The sequence below is a fragment of the Notolepis coatsorum genome (assembly GCF_963971535.1).
Source record: "Notolepis coatsorum genome assembly, chromosome: 8".
NCBI classification, from domain to species: domain Eukaryota; kingdom Metazoa; phylum Chordata; class Actinopteri; order Aulopiformes; family Paralepididae; genus Notolepis; species Notolepis coatsorum.
In genome coordinates, this window is record NC_140172.1 from 17247090 (window position 1) to 17266746 (window position 19657).

Genomic DNA, 19657 nt, shown 5'->3' on the forward strand with positions numbered 1-19657 from the left:
AGCCTTAACAAGTCAGCGATCTTTTTGCGAGACTAAACTCTCCGCTCGGTGGCAAATTGTGTTGATGTCGGTTTTGTTTAATCAATAAATGAGGCAGAATACACAGTGACTGTATCCTTTGTTTATTGCACTTGTGCCTGCTGCAAACATAATGATTATGAAATCCTAGAGACGCGTCTCTATTCAGTGGTCTGCAGTGTTTCACGTGACTTTTCTGGTACCCAAAAAGTACCTGAAATAATCACAACAATACTTCCGGTCCGGTCGGTGGGCTTCAAAATAAAAGTCTTAAACACCGGAAAAGACGAAGCGGTGGGCTTCAAAATAAAAGTTTTGGGAAATAAATTTCTCCAAAAAAAAATTCTCTAACCGGTCGCAATAATATCGCTTATCGCGATATTTTCGGGGGCAATTAATCGCCCAGCAAAATGTGTTATCGTGGCAGGCCTACTACTGCTACATCTATACATTTCACATCTATCTATACACTTCACAACATACTTCGGTTTTTTTCTTTCACTGCCCAACCCAGTCCAACCCAGCATCTTTCACTGCCCAGTTCAGCCCAACCCAGTCCAGAATAGATACCTCTTTCATGTTAATATGTTTTATGCTAATATTGTGAAGAGTAGAGATTAATGTTTTATGCTAATAAATATTTTAAAGAGTAGAGACACGGTGTGATTATTTTACTATGATTGAAAATCAATTTAGACGAAGACATACAAAGAAGTAATTATCACAATTGGCGATTTTTTTTGTCTGGTAAAAAATCTGTTTGGCTGGTGTAACTGAGGGGTACAATTCCCTGACTGTATTGATAAGTATGGTATCATTAAACCACTACCGCTTTATGTACTTTAACTACTGGCCATACAGTACACGATATCTAAATATGATGAACACTTTCCCACAATGAAATCGGGTCCACACAAAGGTAATAATCAAATATTTAATATATAGCAAAAGGTACATATAACATTCACTATTACGTTTATGATTTGAATGCACTTGTAAGGCAAATGAGTACTCGTAGGCAAATCAACGCTGAATGTCCAATCTCTGGTTACGCAGGAAGCAAGTATACAACCTGGCTCTTAGGGAATTATAACGATGGCACACTTAATGATTATAGCTGGATATACTGTAGGGGTCCTCCCGGTCGTAAGCCGGTAGGGGGGGTAGGAGAGCCGTCGGCAGTATCCCGTCTGGTCAACGATGTCTAGGGAGACTTCACGTACAGAAGACAGTGCAGTAGAATCTTGATCCACAGATGAATACACCTTGGCTCTCTTGTAGGCTGTAGCTGTAGCTGTAGCTCCACAGTGAAGAAGAAGCGAGGCGACCTCAGTCTGGTCTGAGCGCCGTCTCACCTTGACTCCTCTCGGGGTAGATCCAACACTCACCCGGTGTTGGCGATTATCCGCTCCACAAATCAAAGTACCAAAGCAAATATATATTCCATGCCGCATAGGGCTCAGCAGTCGTCGGGTAGGTAATCCAATGTACAGGTCCACTCGGTCCTCGCCTAGAACTCCTCGGATGAAAGCACCACGTGTGGTCTGCCCAACCTGGTTAAGACTCTAGATAACACGAGGAAGCGATGGGGGTGCTGCTCACTTTAGAACTATAACCGCACGATGCACCATACATAATAGACTATTATTACTTAATAGAAATACGGTGCCAAACTCTGACAATTCAGCTATTAATTTGCACGAGGTCTCAATGCTATTCTAAGGCCAAACAGGCCATACTACACCGCACGCGGTATCGTGGGGTGAGGCTTCACGTTCTGTTACTTAGTTGGGTAGAAGGGTAAAGGACTAAGGGATAAGAGGACTTCTACATTTCTTGCGCCATATTTATATGCACAGTGAACAAATAGTGCCACTCTCTTTTCGGTAGCCGTATTCCTGCGCAGAGCCGGGGCTAGTAGGGACATGTTTCGTCGGTACCATTGAACTTGGCTCCAAGGGGGTTGTCCCTGGCGCCAGGTCCCTGTCCAATAAGAGAATGAACTATTATGGGCTAGTAGACTAAAGGGATATTCCGTGTATATGTACAAGGAATATACAAGGGATATCAAACGATATACAAATACTATTCAATATATATCCATAAATAAATATATATATTCGGTTTAATCTGATCCTTCACAACAGCTGGTAAAAAAAATCAGATACTCGCCAGTTGGCTGGTAAGCCAAAAAGTTAGTTTCTGGCTAGTGGCTACTATGGAGCTGCGAGTGACTGCATATTCAAAAGCCCCTGCCTTGTACATCGCAGTCACGGAAGGGGCTAGGAAGTCTTGTGCTTGTAACATGGCTTCATGTTTTCATCCACTGAGCCGTGAGGCTCAACATGCTTGTTTGGTTGAGGTCTGAAGTTCTCTGAACTCGCCAAATTGCCCATAAATATAGTTTTTGTGGGTATTGTCCAGTTGTTGCTGTATGTTTTTATCTGCCCAAAATTCAAGCAAGCTTGAAAGCATTACAGTAATGACGTTGTGTCTGTGTGTCAGCAAGTTGATACAGCAAGCCTCTCCCGTGTTTTGGTACAAGCTTGTACACCACGCCCCCCGCTCCCACTGGCGCGCACCAGAGACCACCTATTCCAGCGGTCCAGGTTTGTTTCTCAGTAGGACGAACACACCCTTTTCTGGTGCGATCGGGCTGTGATTCGACCCTGAATGGTTAGTGAGAGAGCCCCCTGAGAGTGTGTAAATCACTAATGGAACAAAAACAACAAACTGTGTGCGCGCTTGTAGTGCTCCTTGAATGACATCACCACAACACACACCATTGCATTAATCATCAGGACAAGAAACTCTGCATACCTTTTGTTTCACAATGAAAAGTGCTTTATAAATAAAATGAATTATTATTATTATTGTAAATAACCCCATGAAAGGTTTATTATTTTTATGGGTAATTACCCGCTTCATATTTGTGATATTACTGGTTTCAGGGTGTGCCTAAAGTGATCAATGTGTTGGGCCGAGATCTATGCCAATTAATGTTTATGTATATCCGGGACTTTTTTTTATAAGAATTGAGAGGCCTACTACGGTATTTGTATATGTGACCTTTATTTTGAAAACCGTGTTGCGACGCAACCTTGTTTAAGTTTGCGCTTTTGACAGTGAAATGTTCAGTTCAACTTAGCCCGAAGGAAAGACTCTAATCAAAAAGGTTTAATTGACCTGTATGAGGCTCTTACGGTAGGACTTTGATTGTTTATAGAAGAGGAATGTAATACTATGCAAAACGAGAAATAAACAGTGATTTTACCAGCAGTAAGTTGCAAGCCACTTTCATATGGGGAACCGTGACTATTATTAGTATTATCTTATTTGCATATTGTCTCATTATTAGATAGATAGGTTGACTTTATTGATCCCCGGAGGGAAATTTAAGTAGACAGTATTGAAACGTCGCAATAGTGGGCTACTCGCCTAATGCATGGCTGAACGTTAGAAGTGTCCCCGTCAATCATCACTGCCAGATCAGACTTAATTTAATCGGCTATGGTCTCTTATCTCTCCACATCGGACGTGGTTGTCATAAGATGGACCCGCTCCGTTCTTCTTGCAGAGCAAAATTAGCGGCTTAAACTTATTGGAAGGGATTTCTTCTTTGGCGATGCCACATTCAGTTTCGATTCATTCGATCGCTATGAACTGTGGGACAACCAGGAGATTTTGGTGGGAGGACCTAAGTGCACGACTGGGGGAGTAGGGGCGCAGTAAATAAAAAATGTACACAGGGGATTTACCTTGGAGGTAGGGACCGAAACTAAAGCCCGCCGCCCGCCAGGGGCGGTCTGTTTTTACCTTTGGCGCATGACACTTAGAGGGCTGCCCGCCGTGTGGCGTGTAGACGTGTAGTTCATAAGCAGGCCCCTAAAAATATTTGTATGCGAACGGTAAAAATCAATTACGCGCACGCTGTGCGAATACAGATTATAGCCTCTCTCGTCTTTTTTTTCCTCCGCTGCGAGATCGTTAAAAAACTACAAGTCCCACATTGCACTCAAGCCAACGGTCCAATCACAGTAGAGTGAAGTGACTGGTTTCATGGGAAATAAAGCAAATGACCAATCGGAAGCTCTCATTTTTCTTGTTTACTTCCTGAAACTCCGCGATCAGGGCTCTCGTTTTCCGAGACACCAACTTATTATAGTCTCTCTTACCAATAGCAATAGATTTTAGAACGCCTAGATTTATCGATAGCAATAGTAATATAACGTTAATGCAACAAAACGAATGCCTTGCTTTGTTAATCATAACGTTGATGCAGTAGCGTATGTCGGTGTGTTGGCTGTAACGGACATGACAATAACATAACGTGTACACATTAAAATTGCGATAATCTATTCTAACATTTTCAAATCGATGCAGTTGAATTTCCCCCTTAGGATCGATGCATTGTTACACCCCTACACCAAAGTCACTGGCCCACTGTGTATCTGTGTGTATAATAACTTGGCTAGCGTTATCAACAGCAGAGGTGGGCAATGGGTCCAGCTGCAGCACCGGAGTGCAAGCGATGTGATGTAATTGGCAGACTCGACTGTCAATCAATGGTCTACCTGACACGCAAACTCAAACAATGTTTCTGTACTGGAGGTGTGATTGATTGATTGATTGAAAACTTTATTAACAGATTGCAGAATGGGTACAATACAGTACAGCTCAATACACACAATTGTTAAGGGGATGCAGACCAGAGAAAGACTTTCGTCTTGTTTACATCAGGGTCCCCCATTTCAATTAATCAGGAAAGTGTACAGTAGGAAAGTGTACAGTATTTCAATAGGCAACCCTGAAAGGATTATTTTTCTAGAAGAGCAACACAGCCAAAACAGACAGTGGAGCTGTTTGCAGATAGCAAGCATTTTGACTTATTGCGTGGTGGCGATGTCTCGCAGATAATACAACTACAAGTATGATTATATAATATATATTTTATTTAAAAAAAAATTGTATATATAAAATATATATTGGCGGGTAAGAAATATGCTTGGCGGGTAGACTCTTCCCATCTACCCGCCACTGGCCGGTGAGTCAAAAAGTTAATTTCGCTCCCTGCTTGGAGGGCTTTAAAAGTTAAAACAAGAATTTTAAAATGGACACGATAATTAATGGGGAGCCAATGTAGAGTGGATAAAATGGGGGTGATGTGGGCACGCCTACTTGTCCCAGTTAAAAGCCTTGCCGCTGCATTTTGAAATGATTTGCAAGCGGTTTAGCACAGATTTATCCAGACACGTAAAAATTTAATTGCAATAGTCCAGGCGTGATGAAATAAAAGCATGGATGATCATTTCCATTTCAGCTCTAGAAACAACAGTCTGTTCATCTCACTTCAATAATTTTTATTGCAGAACATGGTATTTTCTCAAGCAGACAGATGTAAACACTGTAATCTGTGTTGCATGTACCTGACAAACTGAACTGTTTGTATTACAGTCATATTCCATGTGTGTGTGGACTACTGTACTATTACAGGTATTGAAATGAACAATGCAACTTACAATTTTTTTATGAATTATTAAATATCGATACTTGGCGTCCCTGTATCGATACAGTATCGCCACGCAAAGTATCGCGATTCTACTACGTATCGATTTCCCCCCCCACCCCTAGTATTTAGCTAACATTAGTTGTAATTAGTGCTGTCAATAGATTAAAACAATTTAACTAATCTCTCAATTTTCTGCAATTAATCTACATAAAAAAAATCGCATTTTTCTACTTAAGACCGAAGCTTGTAACAGATATTTACTTGAGTAAAATCATGCAATTAATGTAAAATCAACACGCAGTATATTTAGATTCAAATACTATTTTAATAGCTTTCTTTTAATACAGTTTATCTCCTGTGAAATACAAATGTTCAACAACCATCAACATTGACTCAGCTAGACCTCTTTCTTATATTATATTGAAAATGTTTCACTCCATAGATTAATCTAGATACATTTTCTTTAACGCTTTAAAGAATTTAAATTAATCTCCAGAGTTAAAGCATTAATTTTGACAGCCCTAGTTGTAATATTAGATGGCTAGGATGGCTTTTGTAGCCAGGGGAGCAGCAAGCTAACGCCAAAAGCGGACGTTGACTGTCTGACTCTGTTTACACTTCAGGATCACGTTGGATCATCAGGAGGATACTAAAATGACGTCAAATTAGACGAGTACACTGCCAGCAAAGATGAAGATGCTTATTTGTCAATAAAATACTGAAAACAAAACATGCAGACAGGCAAGCGACTCTAAGTAGGCAGCGCTAGAAAGCAGTAGTTTGTTTACAAAGATGTGTAAGAGAGGAGCATACAAATGTATTTGCCCCCCCCCCCCCTCCACACACATACAGAATCAAAACAAGCATGTGGAAAAGACGAGCAAGAGACAAATTGGGAGCAGAGAAACCTTAAACTTCTTTTTACAGACTTTATGAAATTACATACATTTGCAAAAGTAATGACATTACTACATTTCTAGTGTACAATTGCTATAACTATAGTACAACCTAACCTAACTGAAATGTTTCATCTGCTTTAAATTATGATTTTTTTTTACAGAGCCGTGTCCAGTGAAGATGTCCCAGGGAAAGAATGACCTCAGTGACGGCCCCAACAAACGTGTCCGAGCTGTTTCACTGGCTGCAGACAAAGATGACCACATAGCCGGTCCTAGCCAACACCATATGCTCTCTGAGGTGGTATTATGCTTCAGTTGTTATGCTTAGGGTTGGGCTATATGAACAACATCTCATATCACCAGATATCTCTTAGGTTTGACTAGTGGATGAACAAGATACAGCACATTTATGTTCTAGGTTTGACTAGTGCAGTGTTTCTCAAAGTGGGGGGCGCAGAGGCATGACAGGGGGGGCCTTGAGATTAAATTTTTTTTTATTACAGAAAATTATCACTAAAGTGCTATCTGTTGCAGCTGCACTGTTCTCCATGAAAATACCATATTTGGATAAGTTTGACCATTTCTCAAAATCTGAAAATCATTATTTAATAAAACACAGAAAAGGATCACCAAGTTACTCTCGATAAAAAAAAAAACTTTACAGACAACATTGAGACAAAGCTTCCTGACACATCTCCATCCAAACTCTTGGAAGAACTCATTGAAATCTCATCTGATACCACCTGGAGAGCTAGTTTCAGAGTGTGGTGCTGAGTACCAAGTATCTCATGATGCAGCAGTTAAGCTGGCTTTTCATCCATGACTGCTCTGAAAACAAAATATAGGGCCAAGTTGAGCCTTGAGGATGACATGCGTGTTGCCTTGTCAAAGACTGACAGAAATAAAGACTAAGTTTGTTTGCTTATTTCCTATGTTCGCTTTGTAAATTCCCAGTCACTGAGTGAAGATCTGCTGTTTTGCAAATATGTCAAAAACAGAGCGACAGCTGATGAGCTCTTCAAAATTATTGACAGTTACCTGACAGAACATGGACTGAAATGGGAGAACTGTGTGGGCTTTTGCTCTGACGGTGCGCAGGCCATGGCAGGGAAAAGGAGGGGGCTACAGGCGCTCATCATGGGGGTCTCGCCAAACGCGCAATGGACGCACTGTAAATTCACAGAAAGGCGCCAGCGTCAAGACAGCTTAGCCCTGAGCTGAATGAGGTTTTGACAGAAGTTATAAACGTGGTAAATTTCATCAAAACCCGACCCCTGAAAGCGCGCCTGTTCTCTGCGCTGTGTGAGGAGATGGGAGCTGACCATTCTGCAGTGCTGTTTCACAGCGAGGCAAGGTGGCTCTCGCGAGGGAAGGTGTTGTCAATTTGAAAGGTCACGATATTGGTGTTATTTCAATAAATTTAAACATGGCCCATTTCATGACTATTTTGTTGGGGCGGGGGGGCCCCAAGATATTTTGGTCCGCCAAAGGGGGGCCTGACAGAAAAAGTTTGAGAAGCACTGGACTAGTGGATGAACAAAATACAGCACATATCTTTTTTTAGGTTTGACTAGTGGATGAACAAAATACAGCACATATATTTCTTAGGTTTGACTAGTGGATGCAGGACTTCAGGGTTTCTGGAGATACCTACCATTGGAGTTGAGCAGAGTTGATGCATCCACTCCAATGATAGGAGTGAGCACATATTGGCCATTTTTGCTACAGAGCTACATCGTAGTTCACTTGTTTGATTCACACCAGAGTTCGAATGAGCTTTCACACCACCCAAAACCAACCGGACTATCAGAGGAAATGAACCAGGGCTCGATTAAGGTGGACCAAAGAGTTCAGGTGTGAAAGCGACCTTGGACTGTAGGAGTTCAGGAATCTACTATTTTTGGGTAGACTCTTTTGCTACTTTTGACATTATTATGGTATTGAGTTTTCCAATACCAGTTACAATGTGATATGACATCTATTTATGTGTTTATGTTTATTTAGGATCCCCATTAGCTTTTGCACTAGGTAAAAGCTATTCTTCCTGGGGTCCGGCACGCACAAATGTACAACAGTATTCAATACATTACATTACATCAATACATACATTACATCATCATCAACATCAATACATTACATCAATATCAACATCAGTCACATCATCAATTACAGTACATCACTATCAACATCAGTTAAAAAAGCATTCAAATAAAATAACTAAAATAACAAAACTAAAATCAAACAAATAGTGCTTCCTGAGCAGCACTCACCGCCATCAACTTAAACACAACCAACGTGAAAATAACTCAAATCAAACAAATAGTGCTTCCTGAGCAGCACTCACTGCCATCAACTTAAACACAACCAACACCTCTTTGCCATAATGACTCAGTGCATGCTCATCAGCAGATGGCACTTTAACTTCCTCTTAAAGGTAACCTTGGATTCTATTTCAGCTAAGTAGCTTGGCAATGAGTTCCATTCCATTATAGCTCTGTAAGTCACAGAAGATTTTAGTAGATTTGTTCTCGGTTTAGGTGCCATTAGATGGCCTGACGTAGCTTGTCTATGGTCATGTTCTTCTCTTATGTAAACTATATGATCATAAAAATACTGTGGTCTTTTGACAACTTGATCATTTCTGAGAAAAGTAATGAGACGGGATTGCAGACGTTTCTCAACTGTAAGCCATGATAATTGTCTATGCATAGCTCCAATGTTAGTGCGCTTTGAACAGTGGAGGGCTAGCCTTGCAGCCTTATTTTGAGCTATTTGTAGTTTTTGTATTTGTGTTTTTGCTGCTGATGACTATATGACGGGACAGTACTCAAGATGTGACAACCAGAGCCTGGATGACTTTCAAAGTGGTTGGTGTTAGATACTTTGTGCATTTTCTTGTCACAGCTATGCTCCTTCCTATTTTTGTTATTATACTGTCAATTTGCTTTGTCCACTTTAAACCTGAGTCAAGAACCATGCCAAGCAACTTAGCCTCTTTTACCTGTTCCACTGGCTGACCAGCCAGAGTCAGGCTTAATTGTGGATCGCTGCTTAATATGTGCCTCGATCCGAATACCTTTTGTTTTTGCAATGTTGAGTACCAGTTTGTTATTTTTAACCCAGTCTGTTATGGCTTTAAGCTCTATTCCAAGTATATTGTTTAAGATAAGATAAGATAAGATAAGATAAGATATTCCTTTATTAATCCCCTTGGGGAAATTCGTGACACACACATACAGCTCAACGTCTCATTAATGATGTTAACAACAACACAATCATTACATTTTTACAGTAACAATGGCACAGCATAAATTCAACAGACATGTACATTTGTTGACACATGTCATCATTACAGGAGGCCTGAGACACTGTATGCGATAGTCGGCTGCATTCCACCATGTAGAAACACAGTGGATCGCGCCTGGTGAACTGGAGGGGGGGCGGAGTGGAGGGGGGGGGGGGGGCATTGGAGATTCGGGTAAGGAATTTGGTTGTGGAGCAGTCAAGGGGGCCCCCACCGACGCGCATCAGAGGCAGCCTGCCACGGCGTATGGCGCCAGTTGAGTTACGACAACAGGGGCGGATGGGGGGGGGGGTGGGGCGGGGGGGGATGTGTGGTGGGGGGGGGGGTAGGGGGGGCCTCATCAATCTTATCGCTTCCAGACAGTACAGTTTGTCTCCTCTTTCCCAGAAATCACACATCGCCGGAGAGTCAACTCCTCCGCGTTGACCTTGGCCTCGGTTCGTTCCACAGCAGAAAGGATAAGGAGGGTGTGGGAAGGGGGAGGGGGGGGGGGTGATAAAATGCAGCTCGAGGCAGAAATGCCGCATATGGTCAGTGTGGGAGCTATTAACTATTTTTACATTTATTTGTTATGTGATTTTGTAGTATCAATTTGTTTACGGCCATATTATTTAAGTTATTATGAGTCGCAGCTAAATGCTTTTACTTTGAAGGGGTTCTGGGCAATTGGGAAGCACAGCTGGGTGTATTTAGGTAATTAGAGGCAATAGCACAGTGGGCATCAGGGAAGGTATATGGTTTTTACCAGCGTCAGGAGATCATATAGAATCAAACATAATTTTTCTGTATTCTTTGATTAACAGACAATAAACGCCACAAAACTGTCAAATGCTGTCTGGACAATGGACTTCCTGATCTGCGTGAGATTCGCTGCCCTGGTGCTTCAGTGGCTTTTTAGTTTTTATTAGTTGTTGTTGACAAATAGCCACTACATAAAGTAAAAACCGTTCCTTATTGAAGCGGACACTTTTTATTGTTGTTTTGGATTTTTGCCGTTGGACGTTTTGGACATGGAAACACCACGCTCAAACGGAGGATCATTCATCAGAGGACATGGATGCTGGCGCTCCAGCGTTTGGTCTGGAGATCGAAGACTATGATCAGTGACTTTTGTGAAGCTTGAATTGCCTTGGATCAACCTGTTAAAGACACGATCGGAGAACGGAGGACCACACGGGATGTCGCACTCGAACAAAACAACATCATTGGTATGTGAAGAATAATCCTTCAGCTTTATTGGAAAAAGGCAAACTTATTGGAGTGACTGAATTATTGTCTCGCGACGCTAAATGATGTTGATGAATATTGGGAGTTGTTGAACTTCATTGTAAAGACATTCATTCATAAATCTCCGACGTGAAGTTGGCTGTATGAACCAATCAGACAGTATGGAGCAGCTGGTTGGGACATATGAGACAACGCCTGTGGTTGGTTCAAACGTTGCAAGTGTGGAGAATGTTGCTCCGCCCAAGCCCTCTGTAAAACGGGGCATCAAGTTTACCGCAAAAGGGTTGGCATTTTACATGCAAACATGCCAAGAAAAGAGGTCTGCAAAAATCAAACGGGCCAAGAAATACATTGAACCAATACGTACCTTGCTGAAATCTACTGACCATGTGAACTATGTACAAGCTCATTTGAGTAACTTCATCAATTGTTATGAGGACGCTAAGGACATGCATGAGTCTTTCATAAATATGGATTTGCCTGAGGAAGAGGTTAAAAGGCAAAATACATGTTTCAATGCAACAATAATGACATTTTGTAATTTCACAGAGGATGTAAGGGTTTGGTTGTCTGCTGCTGGGCACCCTCAGGTGGAATCAAATGCAAATATTGACAATGAAACTAATGATGTTGTTGAAACAAATGAAGATGATGATGAGGCTCAATCTAAACAAAGTGTTGTTATTGATGATATCAATCCCGAGGACAGTGCCTCTAACATTTCATGTACAAATGAAAAGCAACAAAAGCCACACTCCAGTGTATCAAAGACATCATCCACCGCGTCTACCAGGCTAAAGGCGGAGGCTGACAAAGCATCACTACTAGAGCGGATGAAAGCCTTAAAAAGGAAACATGAGTTGGAGGCAAAGCAGGAGGAACTAAGGGCAAAGCAGGAGGAACTAAGGAAGGAAAAGGAACAGTTTGCTCTGGAAACTGACCTAGCTGCAGCCAATGCGAAAATCAATGTGCTGGAAACCAATTCAAAATGTAACTCTAAAAGGTCGGATGGAATGAACTCGTATCTGGACAGGAATATAGCTCAAAGAATGACAGGCCAACTCAATCCTCAAGCTGGTCAATTTGTCCCGCAGGGAAATAACATGCAAAGTGAATTTCATCCCGAGGCCCAGGCTGTCACTGTAAGGCCCAAAGGACCATCACAGACCATCGGGTTTAAAGATGCATCACAGACTGTCAGGCCTAAACAAATGGCAGTATTACAGACGGACCTCAGACCACTATACACTCAGGCACCAACACAAGTGGTTCATGATGCTCAACAGACAGGACGAGCATCCTCCCTGAATATGGCATGCAATAATGACACCCAAAATGACATTGTGAATATCATGCAACGCCAAACTGACATCACTACAATGTTGGTACAGCAAAATTTGGCTTCTTCTCTACCAGTGAGAAATATAGCCATATTTGATGGTGATCCTCTTCAGTATCATTCCTTCATCAGATCCTTTGAAAATTGTGTTGAGGTTAAAACCGACAATGCAAGTGATTGTTTACACTTTTTAGAGCAGTACACCAGGGGACAACCAAGATACCTGGTGAAAAGCTGTCAGCACCTACCCTCTGTTCAGGGATATCAACGCGCTAAATCCCTGCTTGCTGAACATTTTGGAAATGAATACAAAATTGCTTCTGCTTATATGGACAAAATTGATAGCTGGCCTCTGGTTAAAGATGAAGATGTAAAGTCATTACAATCATTTTCTCTGTTCTTGCGAGAATGCTCTAATTTAACACAGAGAATCATGCAAATGAATGAGTTGGACATGCCATCAAACCTCAGGAACATTGTGATGAAGCTTCCTTATAAGCTGAGGGAGAAATGGAGGAACGTCGCATGTGATTTGCAGGAGCAACGTGGTTACAGAGCACTATTTATTGACCTTGTGAACTTTGTTGAAAAACAAGTTAGAATTGTCTCTGATCCACTGTTTGGAAATATTCAGGATTCAAAATGTACCAGCCGCAACAAACCCCCCATTGACAGTCAACCAAGGCAAAGGAAACAGAGCACCTTTGCCACCAGTGTCACTGCAATGAAAGAAGGAAACAACAAAAGGTACATGGATAGTAAGATCAAGTCCTTCTCTGCCCAAAGTCACATCAAATGCTGTTTATTCTGCCAACGAACAAGCCACTCACTTGAAAAATGCTCACAGTTTAAGTTAAAGATACAAAAGGACAAAATCCATTTCATAAAGGAGCATGGAATTTGTTTTGGTTGCTTGAAAGTGGGACACATAAGCAAAGACTGCAGGAGTCGATTGGATTGCAGTGTGTGTCAGCAAAAGCATCCATCAGTCCTACACATTGAGCAGAAGGGTATAAGTACACCTTTTAATAAGGCAGAAGAGCCTGTGAGCCATCTGAGTGTAACATCTGTTCAGTCTCAAACATGTGGCCGTATAGGGGCCGGAGATGAGGACAATGCTGTGTTTTCGATTGTTGCAGTTCAAGTGAAAAGCCAAGTGACTGACAGAGTTGTGCAGACATATGCATTCTTGGATCCCGGAAGTTCCAGTACTTTTTGCACTCATAACCTGGCAAAGAGACTGGGGCTAAGTGGCAAGCCAGCCAATATTCTATTACGAACAATGGGGCAAGAGAAAATTGTGAGCACCAATGTATTGTCTCACTTGGAAGTGTCTGGCATAGATAAGGAGGATTTTATTGAATTGCCCAATGTCTTAACCCAAAGAGCTATGCCAGTGTCACGTGTGAACATTCCACGTCAGGATGATGTGGAAAAATGGTCTTACTTGAGTAACATAAAGCTGCACGACTTGAATGCAGATGTGGATTTGCTCATCGGAACTGATGCAGCAAAAGTAATGGAACCATGGGAGCTGATCAACAGCCAAGGTGAAGGACCATATGCAGTCAGAACAAGAGTCGGCTGGGTCATAAATGGACCACTTAGGAGTGGAAGTAACAGCAGAGTTAAGACTGGCTGCTCTGTTGTCACAACAAATCGAATATGTGTGGAACATCTGGAAGAAATGCTCATGAAGCAATACAACCATGATTTTAATGAAAAAACATCAGAGGGGTCATTGGAAATGTCAAGGGAGGACATTCAATTCATGAAGATAATGAGAAGAACAACAGAGTTGAAAGATGGACATTATTACATTGACTTACCTTTCAGAGAAGAGGAACCGGTCTTGCCAAATAATCGCTGTGTTGCAGAGCAGCGACTTCAAGGCCTGAAAAGGAAATTTGAAAAGAACATCAAGTTTAAAGAGGAGTACACCTCATTTATCAATGATATGCTGGTTCAAGGTTATGCTGAAGTTGTACCCATTGAACAGCTGGAACAAGATGAGGGAAAAGTGTGGTACATTCCCCACCATGGAGTACATCACCCCACCAAAGGAAATCTGAGGGTTGTATATGACTGTGGAGCCTCATTCAAAGGAACATCTCTGAACTGTCAGCTCTTGCAGGGCCCCGATCTCACCAACACTCTTATGGGGGTCCTCATTCGCTTCAGGAAAGAGCCTGTCGCAATCATGGCTGACATCAAGGCCATGTTTCATCAGGTGCGGGTGCCTGATAAACATGTGAACTTTCTTCGCTTTCTTTGGTGGCCTCAGGGCAACACTGACCAGGAACCAAGGGAATATCGAATGAGGGTACATTTGTTTGGAGCTGTTTCGTCCCCCAGTTGCGCCAATTACGCCTTGAGGCGAACTGCAGAGGACAATGCAACTCACTTCCCTCCTGAAGTGATCAAAACAGTCAATCACAACTTTTATGTAGACGACTGCCTGAAGTCTACATCCTCGGAGGGAGATGCAATTAAGCTTGTAAAGGATTTGACTCTGCTCTGTAGTCAGGGAGGATTCAGCCTTCAAAAATGGGTGACAACCAGCCGTTATGTTTTGTCATCGATCCCAGGTGACATCAGAGCAGCAGAGATGAAAGAGCTGGATTTGGACAAAGATCACCTGCCTATGGAAAGAGCACTTGGACTGCAATGGTGCGTTGAGTCCGACCAGTTCAGCTTTAGGACTTCATTACAGCCACGCCCACAAACCAGGAGAGGTAGCTTGTCGGTGGTCAGCTCTCTGTATGACCCTATAGGATTTTTGGCTCCTTTTACAATGCCAGCCAAGTTACTGTTGCAGGAGCTTTGCCGGCAAAACCTGAAGTGGGATGAACACATTTCCCCCTCCTTCTCCAAACAGTGGTCTGATTGGCTGAGCGACCTCCAAAGGATGAGTGTATTCAAGGTGGAACGCTGTATCAAAACCCTGAACTTTGAAACATCTGTGACAGCACAAATTCATAATTTTGCTGATGCCAGTGAAGCTGGTTATGGTACAGTATCGTACCTGAGACTGAAGGATAAAGATAGAGACGATAAGGTGCATGTTTCATTTCTTGCCGGAAAGGCCAGAGTTGCACCTCTGAAGCACATCACCATTCCTCGTTTGGAACTCACAGCAGCAGTCCTTGCTGTCCGAATGGATGGCATGCTTCAAAGGGAACTACAGTGGCCACTGGAGAAGTCAGTGTTTTGGACCGATAGCACAACTGTCATCAAATACATCTCCAATGAAACCAGACGTTTTCATACGTTTGTTGCCAACAGAGTCACTGTAATCAGAGAAGCTACAGATGTTGACCAGTGGAAGTATGTGGGCTCCAAGGTCAATCCTGCTGATGAAGCATCACGTGGATTGAGAGCTGAAGAATTTCTCACACACGGAAAATGGATTAAAGGCCCAGATTTCCTGTATTTGCCTGAAAATGAGTGGCCTACACTGGAAATGGATTCAGTGATTCCCATTGATGACCCGGAGGTCAAAAGAGAAGCGGCAGTGAATGCCATTGTTAAGGATTCAGAAAATCCAACAGACCATCTCATCAGCTACTTCTCATCTTGGAAGAAGCTTAAAACATCTGTTGCCTGGTTCCTTGAACTTAAAGGACTTCTGTTGCTTCTGAGTAAAAAAAGAAAGGAACTTAAAGCTACCGAAGATGACAAAGATGCTGGAGTGAAAAGTACAGTTGAACAGAAACTCAAGATCTTCAAAGCCACACTCTGTGGAAAACATTTGACTCCAGACGATTGTGATGAAGCAGAAAAGGCAATAATTCGTTTTGTTCAGAAACACAGGTTCAAGAGTGAAATTGCCTCCCTCAAACATGGCTTAAATATCGTCTCCAAGGACAGCCCACTGTACAAACTAGACCCCATACTGGAGGACAACATCCTCAGAGTTGGTGGTCGTTTGAACAGGTCTGCATTACCATCAGAAACCAAGCACCCTGTCATTCTTTCCAAAGACCTGCATGTCTCCCAGCTCATTTTACGTCATATCCATCAACAACTAGGACACGCTGGGAGGAACCACATGTTGTACAGACTTCGACAGAGGTATTGGATAATCAATGCCAATTCAGCTGCAAGGAAGACTATTACAGAGTGCATGGTGTGTAGACGGCACAGAGGAAAACTTGGGGAACAGAAGATGGCAGACCTGCCTGAAGAGCGAGTTGTGCCAGACAAGGCTCCTTTTACTAAAGTGGGAGTTGATTATTTTGGGCCCATAGAAGTGAAAAGAGGAAGAAGCCTTCTAAAAAGGTATGGAGTGATTTTCACTTGTCTGACCAGCCGTGCAATACACCTGGAGGTGGCACATTCACTTGACACAGACTCTTGCATTAACGCCTTGCGGAGATTCATATGCAGAAGAGGCCCTGTGTCAAATTTAAGATCTGATAACGGCACAAATTTTGTTGGAGCAAACAAAGAATTGAAGCAAAGTCTTGCTGCTTTGAATAATGCAAGGATCCAGGATGCCTTAATTCAGGATGGAATTAAGTGGAGCTTTAATACGCCAACAGCCTCACACCAAGGTGGCGTTTGGGAGCGTCTCATTCGATCAGTAAGGAGTATACTGACCTCTGTTCTTGGACAGCAGGTTTTGGATGATGAAGGCCTGCAGACACTGTTTTGTGAAGTAGAGGCGATACTAAACGATAGACCCCTCACAAAAGTGTCTGATGACCCTAATGACCTTGAGGCCCTCACCCCAAACCATATTCTCCTGCTGAAAGGAAAACCCATATTTCCCCCAGGACTCTTTGAAAAGAGTGACCTGTACATCAGAAGAAAATGGAAGCAAGTACAGTATATCGCAGAGCTGTTTTGGAAGAGATGGACATCCGAATACTTACTTGTGATGCAGGAAAGACAGAGATGGGCAGCTCCAAAAAGAAACTTCTCCCCAGGAGATATCAGTCAGAATCAGGTCAATTTTGTCTAATCATCGTCACCATCGTCGTATCCCCTATTACGGTACGGTGGCATCTTTATTTTCACGTCCCTAATTTCCGACGTGATATCCAGTATGGCCTGTGACCGCGAAAGTTCCTCTGCATGGTTAGAAGCAAGTCTCTCAAGAATTGTCTTCAAGCATGACTGTTCGTCTACGTGGTAGAGTTCGCCTCTTTCCAACATGGTCTTGGAGCTCAATTGTTCATCACCGCGCAGGGTACTTAGGTCAGCGATTTTCTTAAACAGTTCCATTAGGTTTTCCTTGATCCCGGCCAGATCCCTGGCCAGGGAAATCAACTTCTTCCGAATTAGCTTCAGGCAGTACCAGATCCAGCAGCTGACGGAGCCCAGGCCGAGCAGCATGACAATTAGAAGATATACGTCCTCAACGTCGTTTATCTCCAGCGGGAAAAAGCATATTGCGAGCCAGGTCCCGTATGAATTTATGGTGTATCCCGCCTGATAGCTCCCAAGAGGGCATAATGGGTCATCCGCATTCTGCTTCCTTGTAGAGAATATGCGATCAATCGCTGTAAAAGCCCAGCTTATTAGATCCATATTACGGTCAAAAGTCGAGTTGAGTTGAGGATTCTGTTGTAAAAAAGAAAGAAGAAAAAGGTCAAAACGTCTGAGCGTTTCCAGCGAGTGCAGATCTAGGCTCCGGTGAAACGAGCTGTAAGGGCTGGTACGGACGTCTCCAAACCGATAAGAGAGAGGCCTTGAGGTGTTTCTCTGGAGGAGGGAGAGGAGATAAAAATGCGACTGCTCCTGGGAAGAGAGTGTGAGTGTGCTCACTACATGTTGATGCTGTACTGTACATTGTCGAATCGTCAGCATACATGATTACCCTAGATTTATTTAATACATAAGGGAGGTCGTTTGCGAATATTGAGTATAGCAAAGGCCCAAGCGAACTTCCCTGTGGGACCCCACACTGCAACACCTTACTTTCAGAAAAGCTCCCATTGGAAAAATACTTTCTGGCTTCTCCTAGTCAGGTAGGTCTCCATCCAACACATAGCAACAGAGCCAAAGCCATAGCATTTGAGTTTGTTCATCAGCAGCAGACTATGATCGATCACATCGAAAGCTGCGCTAAAGTCTAACATCACAGCTCCAACAAACCTATCATCCATGCTCTTAAACCATTCATCGGTCATTTGGGCAAGTGCTGTGCTTGTAGAGTGACCATCTCTATATGCATGTTGGTAATTCGTTATCAGACTATTACTTAAAAAGTAGTCTTGAATTTGGGTGTATACAATTTTTTTTCTATTATTTTACTTAACACTGGGAGGAGACTTATGGGTCGACTATTGGAACCAGCAAAGGTTTTTCTTTTGTCCTTAGGTAATGGGATAACCTTGGCTTCCTTCCAGATCTCAGGGCACACACCTTGCTCTAGACATTTATTGAAGATGTGACTTAATGGCTTAGATATGTATTTGGCAGTCATTTTGAGCAGTTTACCATCCAAGTTGTCAATACCAGGAGATTTATCATCAGACAGGTGTAAAAGCATATTTTCAACATTTTCCTCTAACATGGTGGAACTCAAACATGCACTGCCTCTCCTTCATGATACAATCTTTAATGATGTTATGTAGGGGTGGACGGTATGGTCTAAAATTTATATCACGGTATAATTTGAAGCATAGACGGTAACGGTATATATCACGGTATCATCGTTTTTGATAAATTTTTATTTTTTATTTTATATAATTTTTTTTTTTTATAAAATATATATATTATATAATTAGACTTGTACTGGTATTATCTGCGAGACATCGCCACCACGCAACAAGCTCCACTGTCTGTATGTACTCTAGTAGCCTCCAGCTACAGCCAGAATTCTCCGGAGCTGCACCTGGACCTATACTCGAGTAGCCTCGAGCAGAGCTACGGCCAGGATTCTCCGGCGCTGCACCTGGACCCTATTGTATTGGTATTATAACGTTAGCAAGCCCTCAGCTCGAATACGCATCGAATCAGTGTTATAAGACATTGATATCATGAGCTATCTGTAGCTACTGCATATATAACGTTAATACAACGCCTCAGTGAATTATTTAGTTCAATGGGACATTTCGTTTTGAACGGTGAACTAACTTGTGTTAACGTGAGCTAACAGGTAGCATACACGTCTCTAGTACTAGACTTTGTGGGGCGTTTGTTGATGTCAGGAGCTATCGGTAGCTGGCCGACTAGATACCGTTCGGTTAGACAATGCCCCATCATGTATTAAACTAAAAGTGAATAGTTGACTGGGTCATTTTGTAACGGTAGCTAAGCTAACGTTAGCTCAGGGAGACGCCGACAGCTCCCGTGTCCCGTCCCACTAGACTACTAGACCCGTGTTTACATGCGTGCGGTAGGGGCTGGCA

General features: G+C 42.5%; 1 protein-coding gene across 1 annotated transcript in view; it reads left to right on the forward strand.

The window, feature by feature from the left end:
- Positions 1-19657, forward strand: part of LOC311233349 (uncharacterized protein) — a gene marked incomplete at its 3' end in the record, with an annotated part of 71340 nt that overhangs the window by 34691 nt on the left and 16992 nt on the right. Inside the window, exon 2 of the mRNA XM_084320324.1 lies at positions 6588-6724. Coding sequence (XP_084176450.1) covers positions 6605-6724 — 120 coding nt within the window. The 5' untranslated portion in view covers positions 6588-6604. The remainder of the gene's footprint in view (positions 1-6587; positions 6725-19657) is intronic.